The 19,996-nt window shown below is 43.4% G+C and overlaps 1 protein-coding gene across 2 annotated transcripts in view; it reads left to right on the top strand.

Annotated features, from left to right (window-relative positions):
• PLG (plasminogen) overlaps nt 1-19,996 on the top strand; it is a 218,913-nt gene that overhangs the window by 56,403 nt on the left and 142,514 nt on the right. For both annotated transcript variants that reach the window (XM_069769519.1, XM_069769520.1), the window contains exon 2: nt 17,881-18,016. In XM_069769519.1, the coding sequence (XP_069625620.1) occupies nt 17,881-18,016 (136 nt within the window). The remainder of the gene's footprint in view (nt 1-17,880; nt 18,017-19,996) is intronic.

Here is a 19,996-nt window from a genome sequence, read left to right as displayed (position 1 = left end):
ACATACATAGGGCTGTGTTGCACTTCCCTACACTGCAGATAGATGGCAGTGCTGCTGTGGAGGGGAAAAAATGTTGCTGCCCCTGTTCTTTTGCAAGGTCCTGACAATCAGACCCCTTCTGATCAGTAAGTAAAATACCATTATGTTTAATGTTGGGGGATCTCCTTTAGGGTGGAGTCACACATAACGTATAAAAAAAATCGGTCCCTTTTACACGGATGAGAATCGCAGAAATTTTCCCTAAACAGTGATTCATATGTCATCTGTGTGCAGTACGAGGATGCAATTTTCTCTCATATAAGCATCCGTGTGACATCCGTATGACATCCGTATGGCGAGATTTTCTCGCCGGCTTGCAAAATGGACATATAGTGTATATATATGTCAGTGAGACACATACCTCTCTGTGTTCATCATCTCATTAAATACATTTACATTTGACCTGCTTAATTTTCCTGAAATTGCACACCCGACAACCAATGTGCGAAAATTTCACATGGGCCAACTAGTTTATTAAAAAAGAAAAAACAAAATATCACATGGTCATAAGTATTCAGACCCTTTGCTCAGTATTGAGTAGAAGCACCTTTTGAGCTAGAACAGCCGTGAGTCTTCTTGGGAATGATGCAAAAAGTTTTAGAATTATCACCAAAAAGGTCTATCTTCGTCTCATCTGACCAGAGAATCTTATTTCTCATAGTCTGGGAGTCCTTCATGTATTTTTTAGCAAACTGTATGCAAGATTTCATATGTCTTTCACCGAGGAGAGGCTTCCGTTGGGCCACTCTGCCATAAAGCCCCAACTGGTGGATAGCTGCAGTGATAGTTGACTTTGTGAAACTTTCTCCCATCTACTGCATCTCTCGTGCTCAGCCAGTGATCTTGGGGTTCTTCTTTACCTCTCTTACCATGGCTCTTCTCTCAAGATTGCTCAGTTTGGCTGGACGACCAGGTCTAGAGAGACATCTGATGGTCCCAAACTTCTTCCATTTAAGGATTATGGAGGCCACTGTGCTCTTAGGAACCTTGAGTACTTCAGAAATTCTGTTGTAACCTTGGCCAAATCTGTGCCTTGCCACAATTTTTTCTCTGAGCTCCTTAGCCTGTTCCTTTGACCTCATGTTTCTCATTTGGTCTGACATGCACTGTGAGCTGTGAGGTCTTATATAGATAGGTGTGTGCCTTTCCAAATCAAGTCCTATCAGTTTAATTAATCACAGCTGGACTTCAATGAAGCAGTAGAACCATCTCAAGGAGGATACAAGGAAATTGTAAATTTGCAAACTGTATTGTAAATAAAGACACAGAAAGTATAAAGTCATTTATTTGAAATATAAAATACACTTTTCCATTTTTATTTAAAAATAACAAACACATTTATATTCACCTATCGCCCATTCCACTGAAACCCTCGTACTCATGTAATAAAACAAAAATAAAAAACAACAATATCCCTCACCTGTCCGTCGTTATGTCCCGCGCCATAATCCATGCCTGGGGGATAGTTTTCAACCTTGACTGTGCCAAGATCCGATCGTCCAGGCTGAAAACCACTGGGAGAATGAACTGCTGCAAGTGCAGCATCAGTGAGTAGCCGTGACGTCATCAAGGTTACTCACTGCAGCGCTAAAACATGCAACCATGAAACACGAAAATTGAACTGCATTACTGCACTAGAAATATGAAAAATGAGAGCGTTTAGCGCATAAAAATGGCCAATTTTATGTGTACCTGGTAGCCACTTTACGGCATCTCTCTTATAGCAGGTCCTACACTTGCCTTACCTCGCTGAGAATAAACGTCTCCATCTGAATGGGTGCATGTGAAACCTCTTCCTAGACTAAAATGCTCTCTCTCTATGGAGGGGTATTGGACCTGCTGTAATTAAAACACCTGTGGCTAGGAGGCGGAGTGCACGATCAGAAGGCTAAAGAATACATTTCAAAAACCTGACCTGCACATCCAAACATAGACTCAGTGTGAACAGGTGCTGAACCTAGAGTCGCCAACTCGTATATAGTTAAGTAAATAAGGCATTTTTTTCAATCGCTCAGATTATTGTATGACGAACCTAACTCTGTAGAGCATGCTGAGAAAACACTGTTGGCCCTGTGTCAGGGTCAGGAAGCGGCAGAATTATACTGCCAGAAATTTAGAAAATGGTCTGTGCTCACTAAATGGAATGAGGACGTTCTGGCAGCAATTTTCAGAAAGGGTCTTTCTGAAGCCCTTAAAGATGTTATGGTGGGGTTTCCCACGCCTGTTGGTTTGAGCGAATCTATGTCTCTGGCCATTCAGATTGATCGGCGCCTGCGCGAACGCAAAGTGGTGCACCATATGGCAGTGTCCTCTAAGCAAAGTCCTGAGCCCATGCAATGTGATAGGATTTTGACTAGAGCGGAACAGAGGGGATACAGACGTCAGAATGGGCTGTGTTTTTACTGTGGTGATTCTGTTCATACTATTTCTGATTGCCTTAAGCGTATTAAGAGGGTCGCTAGATCTGTTACCATCAGTACTGTGCAGCCTAAGTTTCTCCTGTCTGTGACCCTGATTTGCTCATTGTCATCTTTTTCTGTCATGGCATTTGTGGATTCAGGCGCTGCCCTGAACTTAATGGACTTAGAATTCGCTAGGCGCTGTGGTTTTTCTTTGCAGCCTTTGCAGAGTCCCATACCCTTGAGGGGTATTGATGCTACACTATTGGCCAAGAATAAACCTCAGTACTGGACGCAGATGACTATGTACACGGCTCCTGCACATCAGGAACATTGCCGTTTTCTGGTGTTGCATAATTTACATGATGTTGTTGTACTTGGATTTCCATGGTTACAGGAACATAATCCGGTGCTGGATTGGAAAACTATGTCTGTGACTAGTTGGGGTTGTCAAGGGGTACATAGTGACGTTCCTTTGATGTCAATTTCCTCTTCCCCCTCTTCTGATGTTCCTGAATTTTTGTTAGATTTCCAGGATGTATTCGATGAGCCCAAGTCCAGTTCCCTTCCACCACACAGGGACTGTGATTGTGCTATTGATAACAGCGCGTGCACTATTAGTAATGGTGCAAAAGGTAGGTTCCCACACCTATAGTACATAAAATGATAAACCTTTGCACTCAACTTAATGCTCAGGTGAGGTTTTATTGTAGTACTAAAATATTTCGGTCCAAAACATACAGGACCTTCATCAGTTACGTACTAATGGGTAAGTATAGGTACAATGTGTGAAACAAGCAAGTCCCAGGGCACGAGGAAGGCTGCGCCTGAAATAACCATGAGAGTCGCGCCAGATAGTCTGCGGGATAGTCACGATGTGTGCCCAGGTCAGACGCGGTTTCCCCCGCTCGTCTGTGACAGACTCTCATGGTTATTTCAGGCGCAGCCTTCCTCGTGCCCTGGGACTTGCTTGTTTCACACATTGTACCTATACTTACCCATTAGTATGTAACTGATGAAGGTCCTGTATGTTTTGGACCGAAACGTTTTAGTACTACAATAAAACCTCACCTGAGCATTAAGTTGAGTGCAAAGGTTTATCATTTTATGTGATTGTGCTATTGACTTGATTCCTGGCTGTAATTTCCCTAAGGGCCGACTTTTCAACCAGTCTGTGCCAGAGCATGCCGCCATGCGGAGCTATGTTAAGGAATCTTTAGAGAAGTGGCATATTCGGCCGTCTTCGTCACCATTGGGAGCGGGATTCTTTTTTGTTGCCAAGAAGGATGGCTCCTTAAGACCCTGTATTGATTATCACCTTCTTAATAAGATCACGGTCAAATTCCAATATCCTTTACCTTTGCTCTCTGATTTGTTTGCTAGGATTAAGGGGGCTAGTTGGTTTACCAAGATTGACCTTCGAGGGGCATATAATCTTGTTCGTATTAAACAGGGTGACGAATGGAAGACTGCATTTAATACGCCCGAAGGCCATTTTGAATACCTTGTGATGCCATTTGGGCTCTCCAATGCTCCATCTGTGTTCCAGTCTTTCATGCATGATATTTTCCGCAATTATCTTGACAAATTCCTGATTGTGTATTTGGATGATATTTTGATTTTTTCCGATGATTGGGAGTCTCATGTGAAGCAGGTCAGGATGGTGTTCCAGATCCTTCGTGATAATGCTCTATTTGTGAAGGGGTCTAAGTGCCTATTTGGAGTTCAGAAGGTCTCTTTTTTGGGGTTTATTTTTTCTCCTTCGTCTATAGAAATGGATCCTGTTAAGGTCCAAGCCATTCATGAGTGGATTCAACCCACATCTGTGAAGAGCCTTCAGAAATTTTTGGGCTTTGCTCATTTTTATCGCCGTTTCATTGCAAACTTCTCTAGTGTGGTAAAACCCCTGACCGATTTGACGAAGAAAGGCGCTGATGTGACTAATTGGTCCTCTGAGGCTGTTGAGGCCTTTCAGGAGCTTAAACGCCGATTTACTTCTGCCCCTGTGTTGCGTCAACCGGATGTTTCTCTTCCTTTTCAGGTTGAGGTTGACGCTTCTGAGATTGGGGCAGGGGCCGTTTTGTCACAGAGGAATTCTGATGGTTCCTTGATGAAGCCATGTGCCTTCTTTTCCCGAAAGTTTTTTCCTGCGGAACGCAATTATGATGTCGGCAATCGGGAGTTGTTGGCTATGAAGTGGGCATTTGAGGAGTGGCGACATTGGCTTGAGGGAGCCAAGCACCGCATTGTGGTCTTGACCGATCATATGAATTTGATTTACCTTGAGTCGGCCAAGCGGCTGAACCCTGGACAGGCTCGGTGGTCCCTGTTTTTCTCCCGTTTTGATTTTGTGGTCTCATATCTTCCAGGATCTAAGGATGTTAAGGCGGATGCCCTCTCTAGGAGTTTTTTGCCGGATTCTCCTGGAGTCCTTGAGCCGGTTGGCATTCTTAAGGAAGGGGTGATTCTTTCTGCCATCTCCCCTCATTTGCGGCGGGTGCTTCTGGAATTTCAGGCTGATAGGCCTGACCGCTGTCCTGTGGGGAAGCTGTTTGTTCCTGATAGATGGACGAGTAAGGTGATTTCTGAGGTCCATTGTTCAGTGTTGGCTGGTCATCCTGGGATTTTTGGTACCAGAGATTTGGTTGCTAGGTCCTTTTGGTGGCCTTCCTTGTCGCGTGATGTCCGTGCTTTTGTGCAGTCCTGTGGGACTTGCGCCCGAGCCAAGCCTTGCTGTTCCCGCGCTAGTGGGTTGCTTTTGCCTTTGCCCGTCCCGGAGAGGCCTTGGACGCATATTTCCATGGATTTTATTTCGGATCTTCCTGTGTCCCAGAGGATGTCTGTTATCTGGGTGGTTTGTGACCGGTTCTCTAAAATGGTCCATTTGGTACCTTTGCCTAAATTGCCTTCCTCCTCTGATTTGGTTCCATTGTTTTTTCAGCATGTGGTTCGTTTGCATGGCATTCCGGAGAATATTGTGTCTGACAGAGGTTCCCAGTTTGTTTCCAGGTTTTGGCGGGCCTTTTGTGCTAGGATGGGTATTGATTTGTCTTTTTCTTCGGCGTTCCATCCTCAGACCAATGGCCAAACTGAGCGAACTAATCAGACCTTGGAAACCTATTTGAGATGCTTTGTGTCTGCTGATCAGGATGATTGGGTGACTTTCTTGCCGTTGACCGAGTTTGCTCTTAATAATCGGGCCAGTTCGGCTACTTTGGTTTTGCCTTTCTTTTGTAATTTTGGTTTCCATCCTCGTTTTTCTTCAGGGCAGATTGAGCCTTCTGATAGTCCTGGTGTTGATTCTGTGATGGACAGGTTACAGCGGATTTGGGCTCATGTGGTAGACAATTTGACGTTGTCCCAGGAAAAGGCTCAGCGTTTTGCTAACCGCCGTCGGTGTGTTGGTCCTCGGCTTCGTGTGGGGGATTTGGTTAGGTTGTCCTCTCGTCATGTTCCTATGAAGGTTTCTTCCCCTAAGTTCAAGCCTCGGTTTATTGGTCCTTATAAGATTTCTGAGATTATCAATCCTGTGTCTTTTCGTTTGGCCCTTCCACCCTCTTTTGCCATCCACAATGTTTTCCATAGATCTTTGTTGCGGAGATATGTGGTGCCCGTTGTTCCATCTGTTGATCCTCCTGCCCCGGTGTTGGTTGAGGGGGAGTTGGAATATGTGGTTGAGAAAATTTTGGATTCTCGTTTTTCGAGGCGGAAGCTTCAGTATCTTGTCAAGTGGAAGGGTTATGGCCAGGAGGATAATTCTTGGGTTGTTGCCTCCGATGTTCATGCCGCCGATTTGGTTCGTGCTTTTCATTTGGCTCATCCTGATCGGCCTGGGGGCTCTGGTGAGGGGGGGTACTGTTGTGAGTTCTGCTCTTTGGCTCCCTCCTGTGGTTTTGAGTGGTATGGCTGCTTCTTGGATTTAGCTTCAGCAGCTGTTTTCACTGATCATCTTTCTGGCTCGGCTGTATTAGTCTGGCCTTATCCCTCATTCAATGCCAGTTGTCAATTGTTCCTGCCTGGAGTCATTGCTCTTAGGACTTTCCTGACACTCTGACCAGTTCATTTTATCATTTTATTATTATTATACATTTTTATCAAAGCTAAGTCCTTGCTTGTCCTTTTGCGGTTCTCTTGTTGTGGACTTTGTTGTTCAGCACTTTCTTTGTCTTTGTTCATTTGTCCAGCTTTTCAGTATGGATCTATTCAGTTAAGCTGGAAGCTCTGGGAAGCAGAGTTTGCCCTCCACACCTTTAGTCAGGTGTGGAGATTTTTGCATTTCTCTGCGGTGGACTTTTTCTAGTTTTTTTTTACTGACCGCACAGCGTTCTGTTCTGTACTATTTCTATTTAGCTAGAAGTGGCCTCCTGTGCTAAATCTTGTTTCATACTACGTATGTCATTTCCTTCTCCTCTCACAGTCATTATTTGTGGGGGGCTAATCTATCCTTTGGGGATTTTCTCTGAGGCAAGATAGTTTTCCTGCTTCTATCTTTAGGGGTAGTTAGCTCTTAGGCTGTGACGAGATGCCTAGGCCGAGTTAGGAGCATTCCACGGCTACTTCTAGTGTTGTGTTGAGCTTAGGGACTGCGGTCAGTATAGTTGCCACCTGCTCAGAGCTAGACGCATGTCGCTCCCTAATCACCAGATCATAACACTGGTCACTGAGGCTGCATTCCCAGCCAGGCCAATGAACTGCGGTGACCTTTTTGAGATCCCTGCTAGCACATTGAGAAAAAGTCTCATGGTATAGAGGCAAGTTTACCAGGAGAATTTCACTGCAGTGAATTTGAACTGTGGTGAACTCGCCTCTGCAGCGTGAGACTTTTTTTCATTGTGCTAGTGGTGATCTCTCCAAGGTCACCGCAGTGCACTGGCCCGGCTGGGAATGCAGCCTCAGTGACCGGCAGTAACCTTGATGATGTCACCGCTAGTCACTGATGCTGCACTTGCAGCAGCTCATTCTCCCAGTGGTTCTCAGCCTGGACGGTCACATCTTGGCACCGTCCAGGTTGAAAACTATTTATCCCCCAGACATGGATCACAGTGTGGGACAGGACAACGGACAGATGTTTTTTATTTTTGTTTTATTACAGGGGACAAGGGATTCAATGGAATGGGCTTTAGGTGAGTATAACTGTTATTTTTAAATAAAAAAATATGTTTTGTTTTATTTGAAATAAAGGTCTTTATTTTGGTTTTGTCTTCATTTACCATACAACTATAGGATTAGTAATGGATAGACATCTCTCCATTACTAATCCGTGGGCTTGATGTCACCAGACAATACAAAGGTGACATCAACCACACAAATATGAATCCCACTTCCCACCACTACAGAACCAGAAACACATGGGCTACTTGCACAATGAACAAGTCTGTAGGAACCTGTTCACACACCACCAAGAAACTTGAAGACACAAAAGAGCACAGTGAAGTCAAAAATACTCTGTTGTAAAAAAAAAAATCACAGTAATAAGCAAGTGCTAGTGAAAAGATGGAAAAAACAGGGTATTTAGTTGATACGTTTGTGTGCAAGTGGGAAGAGACGGACAAAGTGCCAGAATTAGTGCATCCAATAGATGCGCCTTTTCTGCGCGGCTGCAGGTTTTTATTTTTATGCTGTGGGGGGCAATATCCATGGTCCGTAGTACATGCCTGCACAAGGCAATCTTGCGCAGGCGTGTACTATGGAGGACAGAGAATGAACTTCAATCCAATATTGCAGCCAGCATGCAGCCAGTGGGTAAGGAAAGGGTGAATCAAACACCCAAAACCCCGCCTCCATGGCTGAAGATTGTTCCCTCCAAATTCAGGTGACAGTGTCTCTTTAATGATGTTTATAACTGGGGAGAGGACAACTTTGCTATCTTCTTATAGCCTCAGCCTGTGGGCCTCACCATTTTCTTCTTTAGAGTGCTAGGGAGCTGTTTAGAAGAACCCATGGCTGCTGTTTTTCGGCAATTGGTTAGAAGTAGGCGGGTTTTTATAAAGCTGATAAAATTGCATCACCTGGCCTTTCCTAACGATGATGGTGAACAAACCATAACCCTAACAGGCTAATTAAGGTCTGAAATATTGGTCAAAGTTACCTGAGCACTCAAATGTCCAAGCGTGTCCAAACTTTTGCATCGTTTATTTTCCTTTTTGTAATTGTTAAAATGCAAAAAAATAAAAAAATATATGTGGTACATATTTTTGCATAAAATAGAAAGTAAATTTATCATTTTTAACTTTAGGCATTTTAGAGATCATTTAACCCCTTTACCCCAAGGGTCGTTTGCACGTTAATGACCAGGCCAATTTTTACAATTCTGACCACTGTCCCTTTATGAGGTTATAACTCTGGAACGCTTCAACCGATCCCGGTGATTCTGACATTGTTTTCTCATGACATATTGTACTTCATGATAGTGGTAAAATTTCTTTGATATTACCTGTGTTTATTTATGAAAAAAATGGAAATTTGGTGAAAATTTTGAAAATTTTGCAATTTTCCAACTTTGAATTTTTATGCAATTAAATCACAGAGATATGTCACACAAAATACTTAATAAGTAACATTTCCCACATGTCTACTTTACATCAGCACAATTTTGGAATCAATTTTTTTTGTTAGGGAGTTATAATGGTTAAAAGTTGACCAGCAATTTCTCATTTTTACAACACCATTTTTTTTAGGGACCACATCTCATTTGAAGTCATTTTGAGGGGTCTATATGATAGAAAATACCCAAGTGTGACACCATTCTAAAAACTGCACCCCTCAAGGTGCTCAATACCACATTCAAGAAGTTTATTTACCCTTCAGGTGTTTCACAGGAATTTTTAGAATGTTTAAATAAAAATGAACATTTAACTTTTTTTCACAAAAAATTTAATTCAGCTCCAATTTGTTTTATTTTACCAAGGGTAACAAGAGAAAATGGACCCCAAAGGTTGTTGTACAATTTGTCCTGAGTACGCTGATACCCCACATGTGGGGGTAACAGAGGCGTAGCTAGAGCTTTTGCCGCCCGGGGCTGATCCCGAGTTTGGCGCCCCCCCCCATCCCCCCCCAGCTCAATACACACAAAGGTTACCAAAAATGGTTTTCCTGTTTTGTAGAACTTAAACTGGGCCTAATGGTGTCACCCCCACATGCCACACCTGTGACTTAATACCACCACACCATGACCAGGCCACATAGTGACCGAATAATACTACATACAAGGGACAAATACCACCGCACCATTTCCAGACCACATATTACCACCACATAGTGACTGAATACTACAATACTGATCAGTAATAAAAAAAAAAACCACAATACTATCACCATAAGTGCCAGTATTCACAGGAGATCTATACTTAGTATGCAGTGTCTGTGTAGAGGTAATACAGAGATCACTGGTGACATTATACACAGGACCTCTATATAGTATACAGTGTATAGTGTCAGTGTATAGGTAACACTGACTCACCAGTGACGTCTCTAGGTGAAGTCCTTCATCTTTCATCCAGCACAGACCGCCATCATTCCTTCCAGCCAGGACTCGTTTCTGCAGGAAATAACACAGTTATCTCGAGCTCCGCTTGCAGAACACATTACTTAATTTTTCACAACTTCTACATTACACCACATGAAGAAAAAAAGGTGATATAGTGTCACTCTGCACAGTAACAGGACCGCCCCCCCATTTAAAACAGTATACTCAAAAAATAAAATAAATACATCACTGCAGTAACAATATCCCTTAATTATCCCCTATGGTAATAATATTCCCCACCCTGGCCCCGTTTATCTCATTCCTGGCTCCAGCCATATGTTGTCGTATCCTGCCCTCATGAGTATCCATTCTACCCCATATGATCTCCCCATCCTGCCCCACCAGCCTCCATCGTATCCGTCCTGCCCCATGATCCAATCCTGCCCCGTGTCTCCAATCATGCCCCGTATCTACATTCTGCCCATGCCTCAAGTCCTGCCCCCAGTGTGTCCAGCATATTACCCCCATGTTGTCCAGCAATCTGCCCCAGTGTGTCCAGCATATTACCCCCATGTTGTCCAGCAATCTGCCCCAGTGTGTCCAGCATATTACCCCCAGTGTGTCCAGCAATCTGCCCTCAGTGTGTCCAGCAATCTGCCCCAGTGTCCAGCCTTTCCCCAGTGTGTCCAGCAGTCTGCCCCAGTGTGTCCAGCATATTACCCCCAGTGTCCAGCATTGCCCCAGTGTGTCCAGTATATTACCCCCAGTGTGTCCAGCAATCTGCCCCAGTGTCCAGCATTGCCCCAGTGTGTCCAGAAGTCTGCCCCAGGGTCTCCAGCATTGCCTCAATGTGTCCAGAAATCTGCCCCAGGGTCTCCAGTATTGCCCCAGTGTGTCCAGCAATCTGCCCCAGGGTCTCCAGTATTGCCCCAGTGTGTCCAGCAATCTGCCCCATGGTCTCCAGTATTGCCCCAGTGTGTCCAGCATTCTGCCCCATGGTCTCCAGTATTGCCCCAGTGTGTCCAGCATTCTGCCCCATGGTCTCCAGTATTGCCCCAGTGTGTCCAGCATTCTGCCCCATGGTCTCCAGTATTGCCCCAGTGTGTCCAGCATTCTGCCCCATGGTCTCCAGTATTGCCCCAGTGTGTCCAGCATTCTGCCCCATGGTCTCTAGTATTGCCCCAGTGTGTCCAGCAATCTGCCCCATAGTCTCCTGTATTGCCCCAGTGTGTCCAGCAATCTGCCCCATGGTCTCCTGTATTGCCCCAGTGTGTCCAGCAATCTGCCCCATGGTCTCCTGTATTGCCCCAGTGTGTCCAGCAATCTGCCCCATAGTCTCCTGTATTGCCCCAGTGTGTCCAGCAATCTGCCCCATGGTCTCCTGTATTGCCCCAGTGTGTCCAGCATTCTGCCCCATGGTCTCCAGTACTGCCCCAGTGTGTCCAGCAATCTGCCCCATGGTCTCCAGCATTGCCCCAGCCCCAGACAGTCAGACATAAAGAAAAAAAAAAAAAAAGTAAAATCCTCACCTCTCCCGTTCCCAGCGCAGGTCCGGTGCAGTCAGCGTCTCTCCGGCTCTGCGACGCTCAGGACAGAGAGGCAGAGCGGCGCGCACAGTAGTGACGTCATCGCGCCCTCTGCTCTGAGACGTCGCAGAGTCAGAGGACGCTGAAGCCGCAGGAACCAGGAGAGGTGAGTATTAGAGCGGGGGGCGGGGGCGGGGGCGGGACCCGGGGGTGGGGGGAGCTGGCCCTGGTCGTGGCGGCGGACGGCGCCGCCCGAAGATTTAAAGGGGCGTCTTTTTTTTTTTTTTTTATCTTCTTCTCCTGCAGCGCCGGCCGCCCCCAGCATTGTGCCGCCCGGGGCGGACCGCCCCCCCCGCACCCCCCTTCCTACGCCACTGGGGGGTAAACCACTGTTTGGGTGCATGGCAGAGCTCGGAAACGAAGGAGCACCATTTGACTTTTCAATGCAAAATTGACTGGAATTGAGATGGGACGCCATGTTGCGTTTGGAGAGCCACTGATGTGCCTAAACATTGAAACCCCCCACAAGTGACACCATTTTGGAAAGTAGACCCCCTAAGGAACTTATCTAGATGTGTGGTGAGCACTTTGACCCACCAAGTGCTTCACAGAAGTTTATAATGCAGAGCCGTAAAAATAAAAAATCATATTTTTTCACAAAAATGATGTTTTCGCCCCCAATCTTTTATTTTCCCTAGGGTAAGAGAAGAAATTGGACCCCAAAAGTTGTTGTACAATTTGTCCTGAGTACACTGATACCCTATATGTGGGCGTAAACCAATGTTTGGGTGCATGGCAGAGCTCGGAAGGGAAGGAGCGCCATTTGACTTTTCAATGCAAAATTGACTGGAATTGAGATGAAACGCCATGTTGCGTTTAGAGAGCCGCTGATGTGTATAAACATTGAAACCCCCCACAAGTGACACATTTTGGAAAGTAGACCCCCTAAGGAACTCATCTAGGTGTTTTGTGAGAGCTTTGAACCCCCAAGTGTTTCACTACAGTTTATAACGCAGAGCCGTGAATATAAAAAATCTTTTTTTTCCCACAAAAATTATTTTTTAGCCTCCAGTTTTGTATTTTACCAAGGGTAACAGGAGAAATAGGACCCCAAAAGTTGTTGTCCAGTTTGTCCTGAGTACACTGATACCCCATATGTGGGGGGGGGGACCACCGTTTGGGCACATGGGAGAGGTCTGACCCACAAGTATAATTTGAATGGATACACAGCATGTCGGTATCCCATGATATACACTGGATAAGCCATGTATTTTGTGAAGTAGGGTTATCTTGCAGACCTGAGTAACAGGAAGGGATCAGCTAGGGCAAGGTAGATCAGATGATAAAAAGAGGGGAATTGTTAAAGAAATTATAGCAGTTCTGTTACAGAAAGGGTTAATCTTCATTTTGTTAAATATCAGATAATAGCTGAAAAACAAGTCTTACATAAAGTCTTGCACAACATTATAATCTGAGTCTAATTTAGGGCCATTTCCCGGATATCTATATATCTTTGGTCAAGATTTCCCAGAAAATGTCAAGGATATCTCTATTTGTCCGAAAACACCCAAAAATGTGCAGTTCTAGCCAACATTACATAAAACTGCAGATATGCGAACAACAACTCCCCACATTCTTACACCACATTCATCATTTCATCCAGGATGCTTTTGACAATGTATTGTGTAAGAACTTCATTTATGCCAATCTATTATGTAACTTGTTTTTCCCCTTTTGGGGGTATAAAAGATGTCCCCACAGTGAATAAAGGCGGATACGCTATTATCTTGGAAAGACAACACGTGTCTGTCTCTCTGATTTAGTTCTTCCCAATTCTAGGTGCCTATGAATAGAGAACATCTGAGTAGGTTGGAAATCCCTTCTCTAACAACTGATACCCCATATGTGGGGGGGGATCCACCGTTTGGGCACATGGGAGAGCTCGGAAGGGAAGGAGCACCATTTGGAATGCAGACTTAGATGGAATGGTCTGCAGGCATCACATTGCGTTTGCAGAGCCCCTAAAGTACCTAAACAGTAGAAACCCCCCACAAGTGACCCCATATTGGAAACTGGACCCCCCAAGGAACTTATCTAGATGTGTTGTGAGAACTTTGAACCCCCAAGTGTTTCACTACAGTTTATAACGCAGAGCCAGGAAAATAAAAAATCTTTTTTTTCCTACAAAAATTATTTTTTAGCCCCCAGTTTTGTATTTTCCCAAGGGTAACAGGAGAAATAGGACCCCAAAAGTTGTTGTCCAATTTGTCCTGAGTACACTGATACCCCATATGTGGGGGGGGGGGACCACCGTTTGGGCACATGGGAGAGCTCGGAAGGGAAGGAGCGCCATTTGGAATGCAGACTTAGATGGAATGGTCTGCAGGCATCACATTGCGTTTGCAGAGCCCCTAATGTACCTAAACAGTAGAAACCCCCCACAAGTGACCCCATATTGGAAACTAGACCCCCCAAGGAACTTATCTAGATGTGTTGTGAGAACTTTGAACCCACAAGTGTTTCACTGCAGTTTATAACGCAGAGCCATGAAAATAAAAAATCTTTTTTTCCACAAGAATTATTTTTTAGCCCCCAGTTTTGTATTTTCCCAAGGGTAACAGGAGAAATTGGACTCTAAAAGTTGTTGTCCAATGTGTCCTGAGTACGCTGATACCCCATATATTGGGGTAAACCCCTGTGTGGGCACACGGGAGAGCTCGGAAGGGAAGGAGCACTATTTTACTTTTTCAATGCAGAATTAGCTGGAATTGAGATCGGACGCCATGTCGCGTTTGGAGAGCCCCTGATGTGCCTAAACAGTGGAAACCCCCCAATTATAATTGAAACCCTAATCCAAACACACCCCTAACCCTAATCTCAATGGTAACCCTAAACACACCCCTAACCCTAATCCCAATCCTATTCCCAACCGTAAATGTAATCCAAACCCTAATCCTAACTTTAGCCCCAACCCTAACCCTAACCTTAGCCCTAACCCTAACTCTAGCCCTAACCCTAACCCTAGCCCTAACCCTAACCCTAGCCCTAACCCTAACCCTAACCCTAACCCTAATGGGAAAATGGAAAAAAATTCATTTTTTAAAATTTTTTAATTTTTTCCTAACTAAGGGGGTGATGAAGGGGGGTTTGATTTACTTTTATAGTGGGTTATTTAGTGGATTTTTATGATTGGCAGCCGTCACACACTGAAAGACACTTTTTATTGCAAAAAATATTTTTTGCGTTACCACATTTTGAGAGCTATAATTTTTCCATATTTTGGTCCACAGAGTCATTTGAGGTCTTGTTTTTTGTGGGACGAGTTGACGTTTTTATTGGTAACATTTTCGGGCACGTGACAATTTTTGATCGCTTATTATTCCGATTTTTGTGAGGCAGAATGACCAAAAACCAGCTATTCATGAATTTCTTTTGGGGGAGGCTTTTATATTGTTCCGCGCTTGGTAAAATAGCTAAAGCAATTTTATTCTTTGGGTCAGTACGATTACAGTGATACCTCATTTATATAATTTTTTTTATGTTTTGGCGCTTTTATACGATAAAAACTATTTTATAGAAAAAATGATTATTTTTGCATCGCTTTATTCTGAGAGCTATAACTTTTTTATTTTTTCGCTGATGATGCTGTATGGCGGCTTGTTTTTTGCGGGACAAGATGACGTTTTCAACGGTACCATGGTTATTTATTTCGGTCTTTTTGATCGTGTGTTTTTCCACTTTTTGTTTGGCAGCATGATAATAAAGCGTCGTTTTTTGCCTCGTTTTTTTTTTTTTACCGCGTTCACTGAAGGGGTTAACTAGCGGGACAGTTTTATAGGTGGGGTCGTTACGGACTAATACTAAATATGTGTACTTTTATTGTTTTTTTTTATTTATATAAAGAAATGTATTTATAGGAACAATATTTTTTTTGGGGGGGGGAATTTTGGGGGGATTTTTTTTTAGTTTTTTTACACATGTGAATATTTTTTTTTACACTATAACATTGCCCCGGGGGGTGGTGGCAGGGGGCATCATGTTATGGTGTAAGATCGCTGATCTGACACTTTGCTGTGCAGTGTGTCAGATCAACGATCTGACATGCACAGCTGCAGGCTTCACAGTGCCTGGTCTGGGCAGGTGCTGTGAAGCCACCTCCCTCCCTGCAGGACACAGATGCCGCGGCCATCTTTGATCCGGGCCTGCAAGGAGAAGGAGGAGGTAAGAGACCCTCGCAGCAACGCGATCACATCGCGTTGCTGTGGGGATCTCAGAGAAGCCCACAGGGAGCCCCCTGCCTGCGCGATGCTTCCCTATACCGCCGGCACACCGCGATCATGTTTGATCGCGGTGTGCCGGGGGTTAATGTGCTGGTAGCGGTCCATGACCCCTCCTGGCACATTGTGCCGGATGTCAGCTGCGATAGTCACTATGACGTACTATCCCGTCGGTGGTCATACGGTCCCACCCCACCTCGACGGGATAGTACGTCATATGTCGGAAAGGGGTTAATCTTCAACTTGCTTAACTGTTCGCAATTACAGAAATTCGACATACCCATACTTTTACATGCTATTGTGTGTGAGTGTATATATATATATATATATATATACAGTATATACTGTATATATACACATACATACATATATCTATAGATATACAGCTCTGGGAAAAATTAAGAGACCACCACATCAAAACCCTGTCATGGGCAGCCCAATCTCCAGACCTGTACCCCATTGAAAACCTCTGGAATGTAATCAAGAGGATAATGGATAGTCACAAGTAGTGTTGAGCGATACCGTCCGATACTTGAAAGTATCGGTATCGGATAGTATCGGCCGATACCCGAAAAATATCGGATATCGCCGATACCGATATCCGATACCAATACAAGTCAATGGGACATCAAGTATCGGAAGGTATTCTCATGGATCCCAGGGTCTGAAGGAGAGGAAACTCTCCTTCAGGCCCTGGGATCCATATTAAAGTGTAAAATAAAGAATTAAAATAAAAAATATTGTTATATTCACCTCTCCGGCGGCCCCTGGACATCAGCGGGAGGATCCGGCGTCCGGCACGGCTTCTTTCTTCAAAATGCGCGCCTTCAGGACCTGTGGAATGACGTCCCGGCTTCTGATTGGTCGCGTGCCACCCATGTGACCGCCACGCGACCAATCAGAAGCCGCGACGTCATTCCTCAGGTCCTAAAAGGCGCTTATTCTAGGACTTTAGCTGAGGAATGACGTCGCGGCTTCTGATTGGTCGCGTGGCGGTCACATGGGCGGCACGCGACCAATCAGAAGCCGGGACGTCATACCACAGGTCCTGAAGGCGCGCATTTTGAAGAAAGAAGCCGTGCCGGACGCCGGATCCTCCCGCTGATGTCCAGGGGCCGCCGGAGAGGTGAATATAACAATATTTTTTATTTTAATTCTTTATTTTACACTTCCGATACCGATACCCGATATCACAAAAATATCGGATCTCGGTATCGGAATTCCGATACCGCAAGTATCGGCCGATACCCGATACTTGCGGTATCGGAATGCTCAACACTAGTCACAAGCCATCAAACAAAGAAGAACTGCTTACATTTTTGCGCCAAAAGCAGTATGAAAGACTGATGGAAAGCATGCCAAGACAAATGAAAGCTGTGATTAAAAATCATGGTTATTCCACAAAATATTGATTTCTGAACTCTTCCTGAGTTAAAATATTAGTATTGTTGTTTCTAAATGATTATGAACTTGTTTTCTTTGCATTGAGGTCTGAAAGCACTGTTTTTTTTTAAATTTGTCCATTTTGCTTTGTAAAAAAATACATTTTACTCAAAAATATACCTATAAAGAGATAGATCAGACAAACTGAACATTTTGCAGTGGTCTCTTAATTTTGCCAGAGCTGTATATAGTACAAATATTCTTGTCTATACAAATGTGTTTTACTTTAGTGTCTCCATATTATTGTCTCCATATGAGTTGTGATTAAGTGTGTGCAAAACCATTTCTATGTATCTGGTCATCTAGAACATGGAGGAGGTGGGGAAGAGGCAAGGCTGGCAAAATGGGCAGTTATTAAAGTAAAAGTTTAGTGCACGCCTCGTATGCCACACTCCTCACTTTCCTTGATAAGCTACTTTAATAATTGATAAGTATGAATTAAACTAATTGTACAGCAAGAATGTTAAAAATTTTGGCATGAAGGAAGGACTACTTTTTCCATACAATCCGGTGCCCATGGTACTGCTTGTCTACCACTGTACAAAAGCAACCAATGTAAATGCTATCTACAAAACATATATAATGATGGTATTAATACTAATAAATAAATCTTACAAAAGTATATTGCATATTACACACTTATGGGCAGGGGTTGACAACTTTATCAACAACAGCTCATCAGTGTAATCTTCACCAGCTCAGAAAACTAATAAACACTTTTTGTTCAATAGTTTTAAGTGATGAACTTGATAATTATGTGAAAACTGAAGGAGCATGGCTGGTGGGTAAAGAAAGAGAATTTTACACAACAGCTGATGATTTGGAATGTGCGAAGATGTGTGACGCCGAACAGAAGTTTACTTGCAGGTAAGTTGTGCATACAATTTTGAACATATCTGGGATCGTTCAGTATATATAACTATTTGCGTTATGCACAATTCTGTTGTTAATTTAAGATGATATACTTTGCTATATTATAACCTAATGTGTTTTTTTTAATTCACAGAAACAATATTGTAAGATAATAATGATAATTTTTTTTATGCTGCTCCAACATATTCCGCAGCACTTTTCAGTTAGGCAGGGACATACGAAAGTATTAACCCCCTTGGCATTTTTGTGTTTTGCTACTCCACCACCTGGGATTTCACAGTTTTTTTTGTTTTTGAGGGTTTACATCAGTTCATGTAAATAATGTACAACTGTGAACATTTAGTTTTCTTTTTATTGTGAAGCAAACAACAAAGGAAAAACTTGAAAACTTTAGAGCGCATAACTATTCACCCCCCCAAAAGCCAGTACTTTGTAGAGCCTCATTTTACTGCAATTACAGCTGCAAGTTGCTTTGGATAAGTCTATATGAGCTTCCACATCCTTCCACTGGGATTCTTCAAGGCAAAACTGCTCCAGCTTCTTCAAGTGAAATGGTTTCCTGTGGTGAACTCTGACCACAGACTCCCAATTGGATTAAAGTCTGGGCTTTGACTAGCCAACTCCAAAACACTTATACGTTTCCCCTTATACCACTCAAGTTTTGCTTTTGCATTATGCTTTGGGTCATTGTCTTGTTGGAAGTTGAACCTCAGTCGCAGTTTCAAATCACTGACAATCTGAAACAGGTTTTGTTCAAGAATATCCCTGTATTTCACACCAAACATGTTCCTCTCGACTCAGACCATTTTCCTGTCCCTGCTGCTGAAAAATATCTACAGCATGATACTACCACCATGTTTCACGGTGGAGATGGTGTTCTTAGGGTGATGAGCTGTGTTGGTTTGATGCCAGGCTTAGCGTTTAACTTGGTGGCTAAAAAGTTCCATTTTGGTCTCATCTGACCAAACCATCTTCCTCCATACATTTGCGGAGTCTCCCACATTTATTTTAGCAAACTCAAAATGAGCGTTACAATTTTTAACTGTAAGTAAAGGCTTTTTCTGCCCAATCTTCCATAAAGGCCACAAAGAAAAGGGTGAACGGCACTAGGGGAATATATATATATCACACATGGAGTTGGTAGATCCTATATTTCTGAAGTATAGCAGTTCATCAACTGGTGTACGATGCTCAGCATAGAAAGACAACATGTGTGTTTTAACTGTTTGAAGAAAATGCGACACTCACCAAGTTGGAAAAAAATATTCATAAATCCTTTATTCCACAATGCGGGGCATGGATAACAAATCGGACTTGCAGGTTATGGAGGCATGCGAGGAAAGAAAAAGTGGACTACGGCCGTTTCGCATGTGATCGCTTCAATGGATCCAGGTGAATAATTACTTGAGGTAATTTTCTTTAAAAGGATTGACCATACAAAAATATGTAATAAACACATGTGATACATATTATGAAAAAACATTAATTTTGTGCATACAACATTAATTCAGTAATTACATTCAATTCCAGATAGCAACAAATTATTATTAGAGGAAAATAGATAGGTCTAATCTGTCATTTAATCCAATGAGACCTTGCACATTGATTTTCATGATCCACTTAGCTTCATGTCTAAGTAAAATTTTATTGTAATTACCACCTTGAGGTGGGCAGTTAACAACTTCGAGACCTTCAAATCGCAAGGTCTCAGGATCAGAATTATGTTTTTCTTGCATATGTCTTATAAGTCTAAGACATATGCAAGTTTCTAGCTTTTCTAGTTCAATATCTAGTTTAAAGGTCTTATTGTTATTCCTATGTAGTAAAACAAACAAGGACAGAATAAAGTATAAACTAGAAATTTAGTTTTCCAGGATATAAAATCCGTAGTTTGATATAAAATAGGTCCAATGCGTAGACCACTTTTTCTCTCCTCGCATGGCTCCATAACCTGCATGTCTGATTTGTCATCCA

This window comes from Ranitomeya imitator, chromosome 5 (assembly GCF_032444005.1).
Source record: "Ranitomeya imitator isolate aRanImi1 chromosome 5, aRanImi1.pri, whole genome shotgun sequence".
Classification (NCBI taxonomy): domain Eukaryota; kingdom Metazoa; phylum Chordata; class Amphibia; order Anura; family Dendrobatidae; genus Ranitomeya; species Ranitomeya imitator.
This window is presented reverse-complemented; position numbering and strand designations above follow the sequence as displayed.